Source organism: Saccopteryx bilineata, chromosome 5 (genome assembly GCF_036850765.1).
Source record: "Saccopteryx bilineata isolate mSacBil1 chromosome 5, mSacBil1_pri_phased_curated, whole genome shotgun sequence".
NCBI classification, from domain to species: domain Eukaryota; kingdom Metazoa; phylum Chordata; class Mammalia; order Chiroptera; family Emballonuridae; genus Saccopteryx; species Saccopteryx bilineata.
Window position 1 is genome coordinate 14141206 of NC_089494.1, and position 21538 is coordinate 14162743.

The window sequence follows — 21538 nt, forward strand, 5'->3', positions numbered from 1 at the left end:
CCCAGGTGACACCAAGTCTGAGTTAATAACAATCTCCTTTTAAACCTGGATAAGTTATTGTTGTCTTTAGGAATTCTCTCCGGCTTAGATCAGACTATAAATCCCCAACTGCACACAAACTGAATGAAAAGCTCCTCTCACGGCAAAAATTCGAAGAGTTCCCACACAGGGCTTTCTCATCGATATTATTGATAGTCACACCTTAAAACCATCTAGCCATATTCATTTTCAAAAATGCATAAGACAATTAAGCGATTTCCAGAAATGAGAGGCTAAAGACAAAAATGGAAAAAAGGATGACTGCTGCCCTCTAGTGTCCTACTCCATAATGAATTTAAGAAATACCTATGTTGATGGATGACACAATCATATTTAAAATATTTGACCTGAGTAGTTCCCAACTCTCACCTTGCTCTGCACCCCGACAAAACGCTCAGCATGAGGAGCTCCAATGACTTCAAAAGGAGCTCTGTGGGGTGAGAAGACAGATGAGAACTTGGCCAAAACGTGCAGGCACTGGATTGCTGTTATTAAGCATTTTACACTAAGCTAGTCGTGTAGACTCTAGAATCTAGGAGGTACCTCATGCTTAATGGAGGGTAAAATTCTTAATAATTGTAATCCAATTCCAAAAAGGTATTAGATATATAATCCAAATATGTGCAGCTGTATGATTGTGCCACCTTGTGGCAAAGAAATCAAATCAGGAATTTATTCAAGTATAACCAAAATCAATCCTTTAAAACAATGAATCATCAAAAAAAAATCTTCTAGTAGTGATCTTTCCCATAAATGTCACATTTAAAGGACCCCATCATTTTATCTGACTTTCTCTGGAAAAGTTTCTGACCCTAATTAAAATTAAACTCATCTATTGCCCCTACCTGTACTTCTGAACACCGCTCAGGAACACCCAACCTTATCAAGTCCAAGATCGGTGCCCTCAGCACCCAGCAAGCCGATTACACTTCCTGGCATATTCATTTCCTCACCCTCTGAAATGGTCTTTGAAACCTTCTCTCACCTTAAAATCTTCTACCCTCTGTCTCCCTTCTCCACGTCCAGGTGATGTTTCATACTTCACTGAGAAATGAGAAATTAACAAAAACTCCCATATCTCCCTGCCACCAAGTTCAGTAACTTATACACATCGGCACCCAGAGTCCCTCCGCTGTTACAATGCCTGACATGTCGCTGAAACAAGCCATGTGCTTTGAAGAGCTTCCCAAATTCCAGCCCCAGTCATGGGCATCCCTAGCCCATCTCTCCCCTGAACTAATGAACACCGCTGGCCAACGTTTCATTCCTATACCCCTACGACCCATTCTCGCTAAAGTCAAGAGTCTTTTTGTTTTGTTTTGATTTGTTGTGAACAGAAATGAGCTTACTGCCCCGCACAATACTCTGCAGTGCTCTCCCTGCCCGGCAGGAAGGGACCCCACACCTCACCCTGGCCCACAGGCCCTCAGGGCCCCGGCCGGGCTGCAGGTTGCCCTGGGCTCATCTCGAGCCCTCCTCCCTGACTCCCTTCCTGTAAATAAAACGTGGTTTTCTCTGCCCTTCAGGCTGGCTGGGCCAGGGCAGGAACTCGGAGGAGGCGACAGCGGTAGCTAGGGCAGAGGACTAACTGCAGGGGGCGCACACTCCCGGGGTCTGGAAGGCTTCTTCTCTGCTCCCACGTGCCCCAGCCAACGGGCCCGCTGCTGCTGGAGCCACTGCACACCCGGGCTGTCACCCGGACCTCCTGGTCTACAGCCTCCACGTAACCACGACCTAGGCAGAGAGGCCGTGTCCAGTCTCCAGCACCTTCCCTTCCTCACGGTGGTTACTGAATCTGTGAACTTACTATTTCCTGCCTCGCCTCCTCCCACACAGGTAAGACCCCGAAGCAGAGCAGCCTATGAGACCCCCGGTGCCTACAGCAGGGCCTGGCACAGAGCGGGCAGGCATTCAGCAATTGTTTGCCAAGTGTGTGGATGACTGGTGTGGTCAAACACAACTTCAGTGCGCACCGGGCCTGGTGGGTCTTCTGCCCTCTCGCCTCTGGCAGCCACATTTTCTAACAGATGCTTTCTAAAAACTCACGTCCACCTGATCGTTTAACGACTCTGTTCTCGTCCCCACTCCATCGCTCGCATCCTTGCCTACCACCTCTTACACATTCTTCCCATAGCCCATCTAAGACATGACTATGTTTGCTTGACCAGGTGGTGGTGCAGTGGATAGAGCGTAGGATTGGGACACAGAGGACCCAGGTTCGAAATCCCAAGGTCACTGACTTGAAAAAGGGGTGAATGGATCTGCTGTAGCCCCACCCCCTGTCAAGGCACATATGAGAAAGCAATCAATGAACAACTAAGGTGCTGCAACAAAGAATTGATGCTTCTCGTCTCTCTCCTTTCCTGTCTGTCCCTATCTGTCCCTTTTTCTCTTTCTCTGTCATAAAAGAAAAAAGAAAGAAAGAACAGGGAAAGGAAGGGGGAGAGAGGGAGAGGAGGAGGGGGGAGAGGGGGAGAGGGGGAGGGAGAAAGAAAAAAGAAAAGAAAAGAAAGAAAATGACTATGTTTAATCTTCCTGAGAGTCAGGAGAGTGAATGCGGTATGGAGTCTGTGCAGTTTCCCTGTCTGTAAACTTTAGGGGTGGGTTAGGACGATCCCTATGCTCACTGTCTTCTCTCACATTTAATTGGCTGTACTTTTATTCTATGCCAGGTTATGACGTACACCTGTGTAAATATCAACGTTATCACTCAGACGATCAATGCCTGGGACACAGAACTTAATATACTTTGTTCAGAAGCATATAAAATTAGATGTTTAGTAACAACGAAAATGGGGCTCTCTTATCTCAAAAGACAACTATAAAATAAAGATAACAGCCCTGGCCAGATAGCTCAGTTGGAGCATCATCCTGATACACAAAGGTTGCCGGTTTGATCCCTGGTCAGGGCACATACAGGAACAAATCAATGTTCTTGTCTCTCTCTCTCCCTTCCTCTCTCTCTAAAATCAATGAATAAATTAAAAAATAAATAAAGTAAAGATAACACACAGAACATTCTATGAAATAAAAGCACACCAATTTGTAACCATTCAGGAGCCCAAGAGCGAGACCGTCTCGTGAGGCCAGGTTTCAGGTAACGAAGGGCCCAACCTTGGTAGCGACTAGGACTGTTTTTTGTTGTTACATTAAGCATTCAGAAGAGAAGTATTTCAAAATTATACTTTCCTGCATTCTTCAGCAAAGTTCAGCTGGCTTCATTTAACCTTTCTCTTTGTAAATAAAGATGATTATAAACAAATTCTGGAGGGAGGCATGAAAATGCAAACATTCCAGAAATCTGTGTGGCTGGTAAGAACCATGCTGGGGACGACAAAGGAGCCCCTTCACTCGGTCTGCTGTATGCTGTGTGCGCCGCGAGAATCAGCTCAGTCCACGCGGACAGCAGCACTGAGACAGTTCCTACCTTACTTTACAAATGCGATCGTGCCTCAAACTCACACAGCTAGTGAGTGACAGGACTCAAATATGACCCAGGATGACTCAGTCCAGGACTGAGTACTGAATCACACAGCTCCAACTGCACTGGGCAAAGACTGGGGAGAGGTCGGGTGGCCTGGCTGCTAAAGGTCACTCGGCTGCTGTGCCTGTGAGTGGGTTAGAACAGAGCAAGAGCGGAAGCAGAAGACCTGTTTAAGGGGGTGGGGGGGACTGTAAGAGAAAAAGAAATCAGACTCCTGACTTTCTGCCCTGAGCCATGTGGTCCGGGCGGCGCCTTCCACAAAGGCGCTGACAGAGCGACAGGCACAGAAGGCTTAGTCCGAGTTCTGACTGGGAGAGCAAGGTCGTGACCACACCGCAAACCCCGGCCAAAGGACCGACCACAGCGCCGACCATGGTATAAATTTGATGTAAATGTCTCAATAAGTCAAAAAATAAATATCACACACATATGTAAGTAAGATAAAAAATGTGACTGCAGGGAGAAATGACATAAAAGTCGGCACTGAGGAAGAGGAAAAGAAAGCAAAGTCAACCCCAAGGACAGAAAGGATTTCTATGATCTTCCTGGATCACTTTAGAAGGAATGTCAGAGTGAAAATCTTCTCTTCATAAGCACTCTGATTACATTACTCCTTCTGTTTTCTGGTAGTTAGATCACAATGTCTGAACCAGCCTGTGTTTTTTTCTATTTCACTGTAAAATTATTCTATTCTTTACAACTTTGTTCTAGTCAGGTGCACGTATTTCAGAGATGCTCCGGAAACCACCAGTTTCACCATCTTCACATCAAGACCCTGGGAGAACACACGTGCGGCTGGGCAGGCTGCCCTCAGGAGGTGCAGACACACCCACGTGCCTTCCTCCGGACTTAGAACTGTGAGACAATGGACCAGAAAACCCTGCGGAGCCCCAGGGCCCGGCGGCCTCTGCTGCTCTGCCCTCCGTCCTTCTATCTGTGTCCCTAGAGGCCTGTCTTGGTGACGCTGACAGCATCCTCATTGTGGGGGTGGCTAGAGCAGAATCATCACACTGCCTTCTTCCTTCCGCTCACCTTCCCCAGGTAGCTCAGAATAGACTTTGAGGGTAACACAGAAACACGGCTGCAGGGTGCGTTAACTGGGAATAAAGGCTGGGGTCTTTGCTTCGACCGTATCAAATACACTCTCGGGATAATTCCCAAAGCTCAGGCCCTCAAAACGAAGGAAACTCAGATATTGCTGTATCCCTTGCTCTCTTTCCCAATTAAAGGCTGTCTTCAAACAATGGGCACTAAGAAATGAGGACACAGCTCATCAGATCCGTCTGCGCTCCCCGGTGACAAGCACTCTGAGTAGAAGCCACTCGGCTGACACAACCCACTCTTCTGTCGCTGTGAACCTTCTCACCACCCTAACAGAGCAGAGGCTGTTCCTGCGGCAGTACAACAGGTGCAAATAAGAAAACCAGAGGGAGACAAAGCCTGGCTTGTTTAACACGCCGGGAGGACACCCACAGTCCAGCCCTGGGGCCTGCGGCAGCGCCAGGCAGACCAGCAGACACCAGTCCCAGATAACTGCTGACAAGCACCCCAAAAAGAATGTATATGCCTCTAGTATTACACACAAAACCTAACAATTAATTTACTTCCTTAAGGAGCCTAATTTCAAACAAGGAAAATATAACATGCTTTCTATATCAGAGTTTACATAAAGGCTTGTGACGAAGTCTGATCGGTCAGAAATGTCACCCTGATTGCAAACATCAATAGCAGGCAAACAGACCTCCAACAGCAACGCAGTTCAGACAGAGAAGGCTGCTGCGTTTTCCTCACCTTCTAACTTTTCTACTTGAGTTCAAGTATTTCCTTTGCTGAACAATGACTACAAAGGCACCATGGTCAGCAGAGGGAGGAAAGTGTGGTGCGTGTGCGTGCACACACAAGTAAGCGAGGTGCGCCTGCGTGCACACACAAGTACAGAATCCACACACACACGGGGAGGGCCTCCCGTTTCCACTGTTCTCCCACCCGTCTAAGGAACTAGGACAGCCCTGGGATTGTCTTTTGTCCTAATGATGCTGACACCTGAATTAGGAAGCAGTTTCATAGTCACATTTTTCTTCCTTTTATAAATTTGGGAAACAGTGTGCTGTTATGAGTACTGAATGATGAGTGCAAACTAGTATCAGCCCCTATAAAATGATTTCACTGAATGGAAGGGATACTGAAGAAAAACAAAGCTTCCTATTTAATAGGACTTCTGTTACCTATGCTTAGATTAAAAATAAGAGAAACCAGCCCTGACTGGGTAGCTCCGTTGATTAGAGTCGTCATGATGCACCACCAGGGTTACAGGTTCGATCCCTGGTCAGGGCACATACAGAAATCAATTAATCAATGCATAAATAAATGAAATAAAAAAGCGAATGTTTCTCACTCCATGTACCTCTCTAGAATCAACTGTAAAAAAGCTTTAAAAATAAAAGAATCTAATCTTTGAATTCACATGGCATTAGGTCAAAAGACAAATGTGAATGTTTTTTAGTGAACATGTGAGAAGCCTAGAAAACAAGGAAGGAATGGAAAACTTTAGAACCTAAAATATAGTGTTTTCTGTACCTTTTATAATTACCAAGTCTCTCAAAGATGAAACCAAGGATGGTATACCATAAAAAGTAGCAACCAGTATAACAAAAATCAGACATCATTATGATAAAATGTTTTGCAAATTATGATCTATAGGCTACAGAATAATAATCAAACATGCTTTGACTGTATGACAGCTCCAGCTAGATCTTAAGTTAATTTAGTAAAAGAAATCATTTAAGTTAGACCAAAGTAAGTCAGTAAAAGAAACAGGGAACATGCCTTAACTGTAGAGTGACCATGTAATGTACCCAAACCATTGAGACTGTGAGGGGAAGAACAAAAGCAAAAATCAGGACTGTCCCAGGCAAAACAAAATAAAAGACCTCTCTAGGTAAAGGTGAGGAACATCTGTAGATTCCTGTCTGGAGTTAAAATACTATTTGTAACTTCTAGAAGTTACTGATATTAACTTGCCTGCCATCTCTTATGCTTAGAAGAAAAGAATTATGGAATTCATATGGTAAGTGCCAAAATTAAGGGACTATCAATTAAGTTAAACAGCGCCCTGTGGCCCTGCAGTAACAGGAGGAGCTCTGAGCATTTCACCCCCTAGTGTGACCATCTGGACTCTCCTGGGAGACCTGGAGCTCCTTCACAACCAATAAAAGCAGCTGGAGCCAGGATGCGGTTGGGAAAAAGGATGAGAGGTGACTTTGCCTACACAGGTACTAAAACCATAACCTGACCAAATCATCAAACTACTACAGGTCGTCTAAGTGCTGCTAACGAAGTGTGACCTGCGATTCTTACCTACAGGACCTTCAAGAACTGCTGTACATCCAAACTCATGTATCCAAGTTCAAAAACTGCATTTCCATGCCATTTCAACACTCACTACCTTCACAGTGCTGCACTACTGCAACATATGCGTCTGGATTCACTCATTTTTCCCATTTAAACTCCAATAATAACAATAAAAACTGTAGCATTTACACTGGATGTCCAGAGTGTTCTAAGGACGTTGTGTGTATGTGTGCACACGCGTGTATGAACACATTCAATCAACCCTCTCACCCACTGTGCGAGTGGGGATCAGATTCAGGGGGCGGAGCAAGGCACCCTGGGTTCCAGCTCCAGAGTCACCACTCGCTAGCTGTATGTCCCCAGGTAGGTGACCCAGCCTCCCTGTGCCTCCCGCGTGTCATCTGTGAAGTAAGGGTGGCCCAGTAACTCATAGCTACTGTAGTGGATATGGATGTATAAAGCACTTACAACAGCCTGGCTCAAAGGTATGCTAACAAACACCAGCTATGATCATTCCCTCCCTACTACAAATAAAAAACTGAGTCAAATTGGTTAAACGTGTCACACAGAGAGTAAGTGGAAAGACCAAGATTCACACTCATACTCCAGATTTGGAGTCCAGGCTCTTAACCACTATGTTATACTGCCTCTAAGGATGTCTTAGCTCCTGTTCCAATCAACAACAGTAGGTTCTTCTGTATTTGCGAAAAGAAATTCTTAAAAACCATGCAACTGCCACAACCAAAAAGACACTGTAAGTGTCCAGTGTGAGCCACACTAAACCAGAACCAGCAGGTCCCACCCTAAAACCCAGCGCAATCTCAAGCACACAGTGCCTCTGGAACTACCACGAGTTTTGGTTTTCAGACCCCAAAATGTCCTAAGCGGTCTACTCCAAGCCCTGGTGTACACGCAGGCTCAGAAGCGCCCACACCAGTGGTGTCCTCAGTGTCTTCATGGAAATGCAGGACGGGACGGTCAGTGCCGGGGAACAGGAGATCGGAACGGTCCGGCCCCCCTCCCTCCACGTCTCCTGCCCCGCCCGGCCGCACACCCCAGGAGAAGCAGGCCAAGCGGGTCCCTGCCACCACTTCTAAACAGGCATTTGATGCAGAGAAAATGCAAAGGAAACAAAGACCGCCTTACCTTTTTAAAAATTTTTCCATTTGGTTGTACTTCATCTTCCTCGTTTAAAACTTCACGTGTTCCCAAGAGTCTTTTGTCTTTGAATTTGTTTTTCGCATACATAAAAACTTTATCTAGCGTGTCGCATCCAGGGTACAATACCGAGGCCAAGCCATCCAAACTGTTAACAGATCTGTATGCGGACTCAGGCTTGGAATTTATGGGCTTTGCTTTGATTTGGTTTGATTTTTCTTGTCTTGACTCAGACAAAAAATAATATGGAATGTATGTTAAAACAGTATAAAGTGACATTATAAAATGTATGAAATATAAAAGAATGGGATTGATGGTCTGTTTTAGCTTCATGGTGGATGATTTTGAAGACACGTGGTTATTCATAAGTGCTCAAAAAGTAGAATTAACAAATCTCTGTAACAACCTAAAAGGAAGAGAAAGAATGATTGTTAGCTCAAAATCATTTTAAAATAACTTTAGGGGAAAGCTCTTCATACTAGATGGGCAGACGCAGACTTCCGTCCATCAAGCGGCAGCCGCCCTCCCGGCCCGTAGGGCGTCCATGCCGCCGACCTGTAGGTGGCTCACTGTGCCGTATCTATTAACAACGCTGCCACAGAGAGCTTCACACCACTCTGCACATAGGCAGCTGCTCCACGCTAACCCCACGTAACCCCACGCACTTCCCAGTGGCGAGGAGGGAGCAAGCGGAAGGCCATAAAAGAACACACTAAAACTGTACCATCTCCTGCTCTTCAGTCACATTACAGTAAGCACTCTGGGATCCACCCCATTCTCCTCGTGGCCCAGAGCAGCTGCTGCCGGCCTCCGCGACCTTTCCCAGGGAGCCCACTCCCTCACTCCAGGCAGCAACAAGCAGTCGGAGGGGGCAGACACAAAATGCACGCCCCACGGTGGTTCTAGGCCTTTTCCAGTTCAGGCAGGTTAAACCGTGAAGCAAGAAGGCAGGAAACTTTGACCACTCTATACTTTGCAGCCGTCAGAATTCCTGAGGATCTACTATGTGACAGATACTACTGAGAGTACAAGAAAGGCAACAGTGAACAAAGTCTAAGTCCCTCCCCTCATGAAACCTACCCACTCACAGGAGAGGCAGACGAGCAAGTGCACGCAGCACACAGACCATGTGTGCCCTCTGTGGAGGCCGCACGCTGCAGAGAAGGTCAACTGGCGGAAACAGGCTGGCCCCGGAACGACACAATAAACCAGCGACACCTCCACAAGAAGCCGTGGAAAGGGGCAGAAGGAATCAGAACTCAGAATTGCTAAAAAAAAAAAAACCTAAAATATCCAGTTTAAAACAAAAAGTTACAAAGCATGCCAATAAACAGGAGAGTATGACCCAATACACAAAGGGAAAAAAGCAGGCAACTGAAACTGTCCTTCAGGGAGCCCAGAGGTCAGCTTTAGCAGACAGAACACCAGAACAGCTATTAGAAACATGTTCAAAGATGTCCAAAGAACTAAATGAAACAATGCTTAAAAAATGAAAAGTCCAACTCTGCAGTTTCACAAGATAGGACACCTCCAAACCTGCCCCCACGCAGCTGGTGAGAAGCCACGACTCCCAGCTGCTCCTGGGGCTCCGCTCCGCATGCCCAGCCGCTTGCCGACAACGTGCTGAGTGGTGCTGTGGAGAGCGAGTCCGGAGTCTGGGTGTCTGCCACCCAGGGGAGGGGAGCCACTGAACGGTTCCGTGGAGGAAAAGGGCACAATGACAAAGGGTCCTACCACTTCCAGGTCATCAGAGCCGCAAAGAAAAAACACATGTCAGTAACCCAGGAGAATGACGTTATCTCACTAAGTACTCCCTCTGAAACTCAAGTTCTGTATGAAAAAATACTGTAATAATAATAAATAAAAAAACCTATCTTTATCTACAGATGATATGACTACATATAGAATATCCTAGGGGACTTCCAGTCAAGGCAGCAGAGTCGAGATGCACAATGGACTACTTCAGAGTAAAACACTGTAATATCTACAATTTTATATATATAAGTCAAACATGGCAAAATATTTCATTGTTAAACCTCAGTAGTAAACATATAGAGATCCATTATATTATTCTCTCTGCCTTCCTGTATGGTTAATTCTCTTCATAATAAGTTTTACATTGCCCTTATAAAAAAAGAAACCCACTAAAAAAGTAAAGAACAAAGAGTACCTCAAAGGCTGCAGGATAGAAGATGAATAAACAAAAATCATCTGTATTTCTATGTACTAGCATGAATATTCAGAATATAAAGTTAAGTATTATATTTACCACACTATCAGAATACTAGGGTTAGATATAACAAGGGAAAAACCTCAAAAAAAATGTTTAAAGATACTAAAGACATAAATAGAAAAATAGCCTGTTTATAAGTTATAAGACAATAACGTCAAAATGGCAATATTCCCCAAATTGACAGAACACAATCCTTAACAAAATCTTACAGAAATCTGTAAGCTAATCCTAAAACTCACATGGAAATTCAAAGTAGCCAGAACAGCCAAAATTTAATCTTTGAAAAAGAACAAGGTGGAATCCAAAACTTAAATGCTAACCACGGAGTATCAAGAATTTCAGGAAGAGTCTAGTGAAAGGTAGAGGCCAGTTCTGGAATCTTCTGAGTCTTCTTAGACCGAATAGTAACTTACGGCCTTGAAGGCTGAGGGAAAAAAGGGAAGGATGGAGCTTCTGAGCAGGTGACACCACGTGGCTGGAACAAGCACCAAAGCTGAGGTGCTCAGTCAGGAAACCACCAGCCACCACATCAGGAGGGCAGGCTGGGGGTGAGGCGATCAGGTCAGGTGTCTAAGGCCCCAAACTGTAACAGTCAGATTGCCGTGGCCTTTGGGGCTGGGGAAGGAACTAAAGCTGTATTCCAATCTACACAAATACAACACAGAAAAGTGTACACAGAGCATAACCAACCCGAGGCAGCAGAAACTGGAGGCAGGGCAGTCAGATAAAAAGAGCTGCTGATGCTTTACTCCTAGACCGAGGCGGGCAGGCGTGAGGTGGAGGCAGCAGCTGGGACCCAGATCCTGATGGCGAGACGGTGGCTACAGTGGCAGCTGTTCCTCCAGCCCTTCTTAACAACTGAAACTTTCCACTTAATACAGTGAGGACCCTCTCTGAGTCCTGAACAGAATAAAGTCACAAGTTAGCACAGTGGCGGGGAAAGACGGGAAATATTTGGTGCCTTCCCTAAGACGGGATGGCCGGTCAGCGGCTGGCTGGCGGAAAAGAGAGGAAGACAACTCTTGAAAACAAAGGGTTTAAGATGCGCGGAGTCATCCAAACATCCAAACTACGAAATACTGCGAGGGGGCCGAGCTAGGAGCACACACATTGGAGTCATAATGAGATGAAGGATGAGTGCCCAGAGAGAAGATGCAGTAAGTCTTCAAGATCAAGTTCAAGGACAGAAACCATTGAAGGGAAACCCCTGCGAGACCGAGAAGAGGCCAGGCCCGTCAGAGGTCCAGGAAGGACCTGGAAAGGGTTAGAGGAGGAGGAGCCACGGAGAAGTGTCCGCTAGTGTCAAATGCACCGAGATGCACCAGCCACGTGCAAATAAGACACTTCATTTTTTTTAATGTTTTAGATAAACCTTTGGCCAACTGCTTCTTACTTGCGGAAGTGGGTATGGAAAATCTAGAAAACAAGGAAACCAGTCCTAGGTACTTATGTCGCCACATCTTAGAATGAGCATCACCTTTGAGAAAGTAAACTTGGACAATCAACCTGTTCATCCTTTCTGTCATAGCCTCTAGGTCCCCAACCTAGTGTAAGAAGGCCTCCTCCACCCTAGGCTAATCTAATGGTCACTTACATTTTTCATAGTATTTGCATAATTTTCATATTTAGGTATTGACCTAAACTTCAATTAATATGAAGTTTATTTACCTACACTGTATAAGGGAGAAAGCTAATTTTTTCTTTCAAATAAACTGCCTGAAAACATTTATTAAATCACCATGTTCTCAACCAAAATGTCACCTTCAACAAGTTCTCACTCGTACTTAGATCTGTTTCTGGACACTGTTCCGTTTCTGGGATCTATCTGCCTGCTTCCCTGCTGATACCATATGATTCCAAACGTAGTAGATCTGTAGCAGTGCTTCTCAACTGTGACCCCTGGACCAACTGTATCAGAACTGGAGAATATTTAAAGACACATCTCTCGCCTGACCAGGCGGTGGCAAAGTAGATAAACCATCGGACTGAGGCGCAGAGGACCCAGGTTTGAGGCCCTGAGGTCATGTGGGCTCATCTGGTCTGAGCACAGCTCATCAGCTTGAACCCAAGGTCGCTGGCTTGAGCTAGGGGTCACTTGATCTGTTGGAGCCCCCCCCCCACTCCGTCAGGCACATATGAGAAAGCAATCAATGCACAACTAAGGTGCTGCAACAAAGATGCTTCTCATCTCTCTCCCTTCCTGTCTGTCCCTCTCTCTGTCTCTCTCTGTCACAAAAAAAAAAAAACAACAAATTATATCTCTCTCCTTCCTCACCTCCCAATACCTATAAATTGAAAACTAGCGGCAGGCTCATCTTTAAACGGCATTCGTGTGATGTTTATGTGCACCAGTGGTTGAGAGTTCACTGCTTTACACATCTGGTAAAACCCTCACTACCTCTACTTTTCAAAATAAGTAGATTTTAAAGATTTAACATTTCTGTGATGAAACAATTAAGAAAGCAACAGGAAAACAAGATTCAGAAAAAAAAACAACACATGACAAAATATACAAAAAGTGCCTAAAAAAAATCACGCAATAAAAAGATAAACTGGGCAAAGAATTCTGTACAAAGAAGCCAACAGAGGAGCTGCAGAGGGCTAATCCACAGAGACAGTACGCTCTCCTAACTTCCGTCAGGGTTAAAATGAAGCAATGCCAATTTCCATTCAGTAAGTTCCACAGGTTTGTGGAAGAGTGCAATACCCAGAGTCCACTGAAGCCATCTGCCAGGATTTAAAACACACACGCTTTGCAATCCCACGTTCGGAACTCTCGTCTCCAGAGAAGCAAGTGCATATTAAGCACATATGAACTAGGATCCAACTATGCACTTATTCCCAAACACTGAATACAGACTTCACACCAAGTGCTCTATTTACCCGAGGACACAATCACAGGCACGAACAAACGTGAGAGGTAATAGAACACAAATAACTATGTATCCTGTGGTAAGGGGGCTAACACAGCAGGCTGAAGAGAAAGAATACAGGGGAGGAGAGGGCTGTCCTTTATGAAGTGGGAAAACAAAGGCATCTCCAGTTATGAGACAGTGAGAGGGAGCCACACGGACATCCAGGGGAAGAGCATTCCAGCTGCACCCAGGGAGAGGAAAGAGGTCGGAGAGCGCAAGCGCAGGATGGGCCCAGATGTTGAAGGGTCCTGCAGTCGGCCATGAGAACCATGCTGACATGAGTGAAATCATCTGACCTGCCACGAAAGGGATGTCTCTGGCTACTGAGGACGCAAGGAGACCAGTTGGGAGCCCTTGCAGGGACTCTGATGTGAGATGACAGTGGCTCAGACCAAAGCAAAAATGAAGTAGTAGTGAGAAATGACCCAATCAGACTGCTTTCAAAGTGCGGCCTTACATCCAGTGAGAGAAAAAGAAGAATCAAAAGTGACTACTGTTTTTGGCTTGAGACATTGAAAAAATACAAAAGAGCTGTTCCTTATGAGTAAGGGAGACTGCAGGAGAAGGAGGTTTGGGGAAAGACCACTTCTGTCTGGTGGAAGGTAGCTTTGGGAGTTCTCAGCACGTCGGTGGTATTCACAGTCCGGCCTTGGGTCAAGTACTGGAGCTGGTCAGGTGACTTGTGCTGAGCAGGCAAGCAGACTGCCTGCCCTCTTCTGGGACAGCCCAGCATAGAGACTGGGTTAGCTTTTGGTTTGCTGATGTGGGCTTAGCATGAGCGACTCCATCTTGGCCTAATCTGCTTACTCCTAGTTTTCTGCCTTTGAAATAATATTGCTGTGTCCTTCAAGCTTTGCCTTCAGACTCTACTGCTTACTTCTCCTTCCTGTTAGTCATCTATTCATGAATCAATGAATAAATCCTACAAGACCATTCAAGACTGTCATATTACTCTAAATTTTTTGCAAATGTTTCATCTTCAGAGAATCATGAAGAAGCTCTGATACTCAAATACAGGTGTCTGATAAATTTTAAAATGATATCTTTGAAATGGGTAAAGTTTTGCAGAACTCTAAGAAAAATTGATTCATAAAACTTCTAACAAAAGGAGTAAGATCAATAAGGCTTAATAACATGAGAATGAATGAAGTTCTGAGAATGATTATAATTTAAATGACTTTTTATTTGAAACAGTACCGGTTCTTTAATCTTCTGTTCTCCAGGTACAAGGAAACCACGTCTCCTAAGCTACCTCTGACTCAGAGCCATCTGTAAGTTGTATCTGTGAGCAGAACTGAAACACTTTCCTAGTTCTCCCCCCAGACCCCTCCAGAATTTGGACACTCTCCTGAGTATTCTTATTTTCACTGCAATATTGTTATTTGCCTAAGTTAAATAAGAACTCAGTACTACACAATCCAGTGGATCTCTCATGATCCCTTTTACTGGAAAAAAAAAGAATTTTTCCTTTCTAAAACCCTAAATAGTAACACAATCTTTAAAATCCTTGAAGATTTCACCTCTGACCCCAGAGCAGTCACTTCTCTTATGAATGAAATCAGACTATACAGTTGAAAATCAAGATCATTAATCATTGTAAGTACTTCCTTTATAGCACGAGTTAAAAGGTCAAGCAATTCTGGACCAGAACATCAATTAAAGACGTTATTAGAGGACTGAGTCACAGCCCCGTCTGGATTAGACAAATTTTCAATTCACAACAAGAAAATCTGACTAAAAAATGATAGTTTAGTCTTTTTCTTTGTAAGAAAACTATTAAGGCTGTATTTATTCTAACCTCAGAAAATGAAATTTGGACCCTAAAGGTGTACATTGGGAGGGAGGAAGGGAGAAAAGAGAGAAAAAGAAAGAAAGAAAGGAAAACCAGCAAGTCTTTGCTGTGAATATATAAGGTCTACCGGAAAGTTCTGTCCATTTCTATCATAACAAGTTTCGACACGTAAGCACGTTTTTTTGGCGCATGTGTGCCTCTCTATTTTTATCACTTAATGTATACATACTGACGTAGCAAATTAACTAAAACAAAGTTGATTCACTTAAGTCTTATGTGTGAAGCCATAGTGTACCCATGGCTACTGATAAAGTTCATTTACGCCACTGTAATTTTTACGAATTTCGACAAGGAAGAAATGCTACAGAAGTATGTCTGTCGCATCCACCGTATTCCCCGGACTTAGCACCCTCCGACTATCACTTGTTTTTGTACTTACAAAATTTTTTCAAGGGCAAAAAATTCAAAAATGAAGAAGATATTAACCATTGGTTCAATTTTTCGCATCAAAAGATAAAACATTTTTCAAAAATGGGATATACAAATTGCCCTCACGCTGGCAAGAAATCATTAATAATAATGGCAATTATATTATTTAATAAAGTTTATTAACGGTAAGAAAAATTTGTATTTTGTTTTATTCCAAAAACGGACAGAACTTTCCAGTAGACCTTATATTTAAATTAAAAACTGAACCCAGCTGAACAGAACCAACTAACTTTCCATAATCCTCAGTTACTCATGTAACGTTTCAACTATTTTAGTCCTTTTACTATAATAGCTGAAATAACAACAGGACTCGAGTCTTCTCCTCAAACCATACACAGTCCCCAGACTTCCCAAACCCTGATCCCGACAGTTATTTTCAATTTCTTTTATTCTATCTACTTTCTCTAGATAAAGTCCAAGCCACATGTTCTTAAAATATAACAACAACAACAACAAAACGCTAGGTCTTTGTATAAAATCAAATAGGAAACAGAAAAGCAGGCAAGGAAATGTATATACCCTTTTCAGCTTGATACAGAATAGGACTCAGAACATATACGTGCAGAAGCATACATATACATATACACATACACAGTCTATGCTATGCCACTAATTACTAAGAGACCCTGGCCAAGTCACTAAATCTTCATTTGCTCACCATTAAGGTTGATGGAATTCAATTAAATCTATTCAAGACTATATTCTACTGATGCCTAGTACTTCCAGGTCAATTTATTGAATAGAAGTACTACCAATCACCAAACATTGATTTACGTAACCTGAAGAACTCATTTCTTTTTTTTATATTAGGTACTTTAACACACTTTTTTGGGGGGGAAGTCAGGGACAGGAAGAGTTCCCCTGCTTAAAAAAAAAAAAGGCATAAAAACTCCCTTTAGGAACATAAAAAGAAAGCAGGTGAAAGCACTCTACATAAATCCAATACACAATGTATGTTTAATAATACTTAAGATTTTATTTATACAAAACTATTTATACTAATATTTTCCTTTTATCTTATTTCTTACACCCTGCCAACAGATACCAATGTCAGTTCAACTGTCCTCTTAATGAGCATTCAGGCTCCAGAGCCAAACAGACTAGGTTTGACCCTTACAGCAGCTCTACTATTTGCTAAATGCCACCTCAGGTAAATTACCTTTCTAAGCCTCAGTTTCCTTATCTGTAAAATGTGAATAACATATGTATCATAAGATTAACGGAATTAAAGTTATACATGTAAAGAACATAATGCTTGCCTTATAATAATAAGCACCCCAATCTCTCCTATTACCTTAATCATTGTTTAATACATTGACAATTTCAGAGGTCAGAAGAGGCTGACACCATATATCCACCCATGAAGTCCCTTATAAAATAAGAGGAAGCAAAACGATTTAGCATCTTGTATTTGAAACTGGTGCTGCTTCACTCAGCAACCCCACTTAACTAGTCCGCTCTGGGGTATCTATCTCCCCCTGAGCTTCCGTTACATGATTACAAGTTTATTTTTAAGACAATTCATATACTAAACATACCCCATGTTAAAATGTAAATGTCCTTGGACTTTGTAACAGACCTGTTGAACCCTACTTTCTGGACCCCACTCCAGTCCCGAAGGTAGAGAACACAGATGGAATATAACCAATTCAACTCAGACAGACTCCATCCATCTAAAGAGAGGACCCTCCACAGACTTCCTAACTCTCCAGGTGTTAGTCTTGTCTACACCTTTGTAACGCGCCATACCAGGCCCTGCCCACACACAGAGTACCGAGGGGAGGTTCTGTGGTCCATTCATCTGTTCCGTCATGCGGTGTATTCCCAACCACCCCTACCCAGACAACCCCTTCCAAACACACACCCCAACACCCACTTCAGGCTTCTGAGTCATTCTGCCCTCAGCTTCCTCACCTATGGGAAAACCTAATGCTACTCTGCTTTCTACCTGCCTTCTCAAGCCACATATCCCCCTTCTTTCTAGTAAGTCAAAAAAAATGCAGTGTGAAATTCTCTATACAGAAGTAAAGCATTTTATTCAAGACTGCCTCACTGAAGGAGAACAGGGGAATAGCATGTTCAGTCACCATTACGTCATCCAACTGGTAAGGCAAAAAGCCCCACTCACTGCAATCACTTGACATATTTCTCAGTATAACTAGCCAAGAATTGAATGGCTTGACTATATTAAGACAATAAGAATAGGACTATTTATCCCTTATTCCAATTAGTACTTATTTATTCCAATAGTCCCTACAAAATGGCTAGTTAATAAAAGCCAACTATATAAATATTTCAGGAGAACAGGAACTATTGGATTACATAAGGACATCTTCCTGGCTAGACGGTACTCGGGGTCTTAGTAACTCCAACGTAATCCCGCTAAGTACTCTACTTAACACTGCATGAACCTGTCTACACAAGGCGAGTGAGCAGACGGCCGAATTTTTAAGTTAAGACTATTCCAGTTAAATTAACAATTTTACTTCCAAACTTACCCATTTCCTTGCCCAGAGTAAAATAAAATTAAAGAAAATTCAAAGGCCAGGGGCTAAATATAATTGTTTCAGACATACGAAATATTGTTAGCTAAAGTAAACGTGCTTATAATGACAGCAAATATGCATGTTTGAGAAAAGATCTTTCTTTGGGTAAGTTTAGCCTTTGGGATTTTTCTTTAATTCTTACATAAATATTTTCTTCTTCCCATAAAGTCCCATTATTTTGCCACCAACAAAGCTTTTCTGAAACAAGAGATTTCAAAATCAAAGCTACTAAGACAAGGAGTTGTCTTCTTTCTCCCATTCTCTACTTTCCAGCGTGCCCAGTTTTCTGGCCTCTGCAGCTTTTCATAATGTTCAAAAACTAGATTGTTTTAAAAACAGAAGACACACACACACCCTTCAGGAACTACGAAAAATATTTGGTGTAATTCTAAGAAACCTTTTCCTGTTAAGCCAAGCAAACCCACAGCCGTCCTATCTCCTTCCAAACTTCTAACACAAATGGAAATACTCTGAATAATTTCTTTCTATGCCATGGCTATATGCAGTCAAGACTTTCTGCTCCCATCTGAATGTGGGGCACTGGGTCATCGAGGTGAGAAAGTAAGTCCTGAGGCCATTTAACTTTCTATTCAACTTTCTATTTTAATGTGAATTACAAGTATCATGAACAGAATATACTTTTGTTTAATGAATATAATTGAACATTAAGAAAAAAATAAGAGAATAAGCTTACTGACTTACTGTGACCTGTAACAAACTTAAAACACGACATAGTAATTATGATAATGGGTCTAAATTATTCATACACAATTCTATTTGTTAATTTGTCTATTTTTAAATTCTACATAATCATTTTTAGATGAACTACTAACAGCATTAAAATAAAACTTACCAAGCCTGACCAGGTGGTGGCACAGTGGATAGAACATCAGACTGGGATGCAGAGGATCCAGGTTTGAGACCCCGAGGTTGCCAGCTTGAGCAAGGGGTCATATGGTTTGAGCAAAGCTCACCAGCTTGGACCCAAGGTCACTGGCTCGAGTAAGGGGTTACTCAGTCTGCTGAAGGCCCACGGTCAAGGCACATATGAGAAAGCAATCAATAAACTACTAAGGTGTTGCAACGAAAAACTGATGATTGATGCTTCTCATCTCTCTCCATTCCTAACTGTCTGTCCCTATCTATTCCTCTCTCTGACTCTCTATCTCTGTAAAAATAAAAAACTGTATCAAAATTCACTTCTCAGCCCTGGACAGTTGGTTCAGTGGTAGAGCGTTGGCCTGGCATATGGAAGTCCTACATTTGATTCCCAGTCTGGGCGCACAGAAGAAGCAACCATCTGCTTCTCCACTGCTCCCCCTTTTTCTCTGTCTTTCTCTCTCTTTTCAACTCCCACAGCTATGGCTCTGTTTGAGCAAGTTGGCCCCCGGTGCTGAGGATAGCTCCATGGCCTCTCCTCAGGCACTTATATAGCTCTGTTGCTGAGCAATGGGGCAGCAGCCCTAGATAGGCAGAGCATCACCCAGTAGGGCAGCTGTCAGATGGATCCGGTCGGGGTGCATGCAGGAGTCTATCTCTGTCTCACTGCATCTCACATAATTTTAAAAAAGGAAGAAAGAAAGAAAAAAGATAATCACTTCTCTAGATTTTTTAAGGAGTATAAAAGACTTCCATCTAACAACTACATAAAGGACAAGCACACCTGTGAATCAGTTCGGTTTTTCCATTATTTCCTAAGTCACAGGGCTTCCAAATATGGGCAGTTCACCAATGTGAAAAGAAAGAGTTCTAAATTTTAGACTTCAAGACACGAGGTCGCTCAAACAGTCCATGAAATTCCCTTTACTCTATAATATAGGTAACCAAGATAAAACACAAATTTCTTTTCCTTTTGGATGCATGCTTACATCTAGGCAATGATGAGAAAGTGACCTCTGTCACTTTGCCATAGTACTTTATTACCATGCACAGCCTCCCTTTTCCCCCTAAGTATATGTACTAACCTCCAAAATGACTTCACCTACTACCCCAATCTACCAGGCCCTTTATAAAGGTAATACTAAGTGCATCTATATAAATGCCATACCTATTGTTTAATATGCAGTAGATTATATTTACAATATCAACTCCATTGTAAATCTAAACTTTGTTGATCCATTCTTGGCTAGATTTTCAAGGTTAAGGGTTTCCATAACCCATTAATCACTAAAAGAAATTCACAGAGAAAAAGTACTGTGTTCCAGTGTACAATATTTGCTTAGTCACTTCAAAGCACTCTTCCTTTGGCCAAGTTCATCACTCAGGAAGACGGAAAGAAACATCTACAGTCAAGTGAAGGCACACCGATGGGCAAGGCAGGTCTACTTCTCCAGCACACTACTTCACTTACAGACGGTCATCTCGGATGTGCACAGAAATGCACGTCTGCGTTACCCAAATGGCAAGGTGGGCAACGATTTTGAAATGATTTCAAAAACAGAAATGTCAACTATCGTGATTATAATAGATAAAAGTAGATAAAATTACATTTATTGATTTATATTCTCAAAGCACTTTACCACCGTGGACTACTCCTTATAATAATTCTGTCCCAATTTACTTTCGCTTCTCTAAATGCTAAAAATCTTTCAGGTTGCTTGATCCTAAATTCTTGCCCCCAAATTTCACAAACTCGAATTCACTCCAGAAGGAAAGAATAAAACTGTGCTCTATTTCACCCATGACAACTATAATTTACATGCAGGATCTGCTACAGGTTAACGAAACACCTGTTCCCCTTTTCCTACCCTTGAACCTGCTTCTGTTAGAATGTTCAGTTAGGAATTTAAAATAACATTCACAGTAATACAAGTCTAATTAGTGCTAAACTTTGCAAAATAAAGAGACTACTGAGTTCAAACTCTTGCAGGTACATAATGAAATTAAAATTGAGGAAAGGAAGGTAAATGATATTGCTGAATAACATAGTTTAATGTTCCAATGGGTTTGCATGGCACTAAAATGAGTATGAAAGCTACCGTCATAACTTCATAATTTCACAATCACAAAATGGAAATGCTTTTTTTTAGTTTAGCCACAATTTGATTTAATACATTTTATGCCTAATATAAAATATTTTGGCCCTGGCTGGAAGCACAGAAGTCGCCAGTTCAATCCCCAGTCAGGGCACAGACAGGAGCAGATTTATGAACCCCCCCTCTTTCTCTCCCTCCCCCTCCTCTCCCTCTAAAATCAACAAAATAAACATTGTTTTAAATTATTTTAAAAATATATTGCAATTAAAACATTTTACCAGGTGACAACGGTAGGAGGTGCTAGAGTCTTCAAGATACACACCTTTATTTCAATAACCTGTCAAGATAAACACATAAAGACAAGCATTACTACTCACACTGGTTAATCAGAGCCAAACATCAACCTTTTCCTGGAGACTTTTCTACTTCCAAACCTCACAGAAAAATTTGTTGAGTTTTCTAAAAACACCATCTAGCACACTATCAAATGACATTTTATCATGCAGCTTTTCACCAAAAGGAGAATAGTATGTATCAATACACACCTATTAGAATG

The 21538-nt window shown here is 42.7% G+C and overlaps 1 protein-coding gene across 9 annotated transcripts in view; it reads right to left on the reverse strand.

Moving 5' to 3' along the window:
* Positions 1-21538, reverse strand: part of ACSL3 (acyl-CoA synthetase long chain family member 3) — a 63974-nt gene that overhangs the window by 21118 nt on the left and 21318 nt on the right. For 3 of the 9 annotated variants that reach the window (XM_066278988.1, XM_066278991.1, XM_066278992.1), the window contains 2 exons: positions 21261-21319; positions 8021-8438 (listed from right to left, as the gene is read on the reverse strand). In XM_066278988.1, the coding sequence (XP_066135085.1) occupies positions 8021-8398 (378 nt within the window). In that variant the 5' untranslated portion in view covers positions 8399-8438; positions 21261-21319. Of the gene's footprint in view, positions 1-8020; positions 8439-9112; positions 9251-9560; positions 9579-21260; positions 21320-21538 lie in introns of those variants that run through there. The other 6 variants (XM_066278997.1, XM_066278995.1, XM_066278990.1 and 3 more) reach the window with 4 other exon arrangements.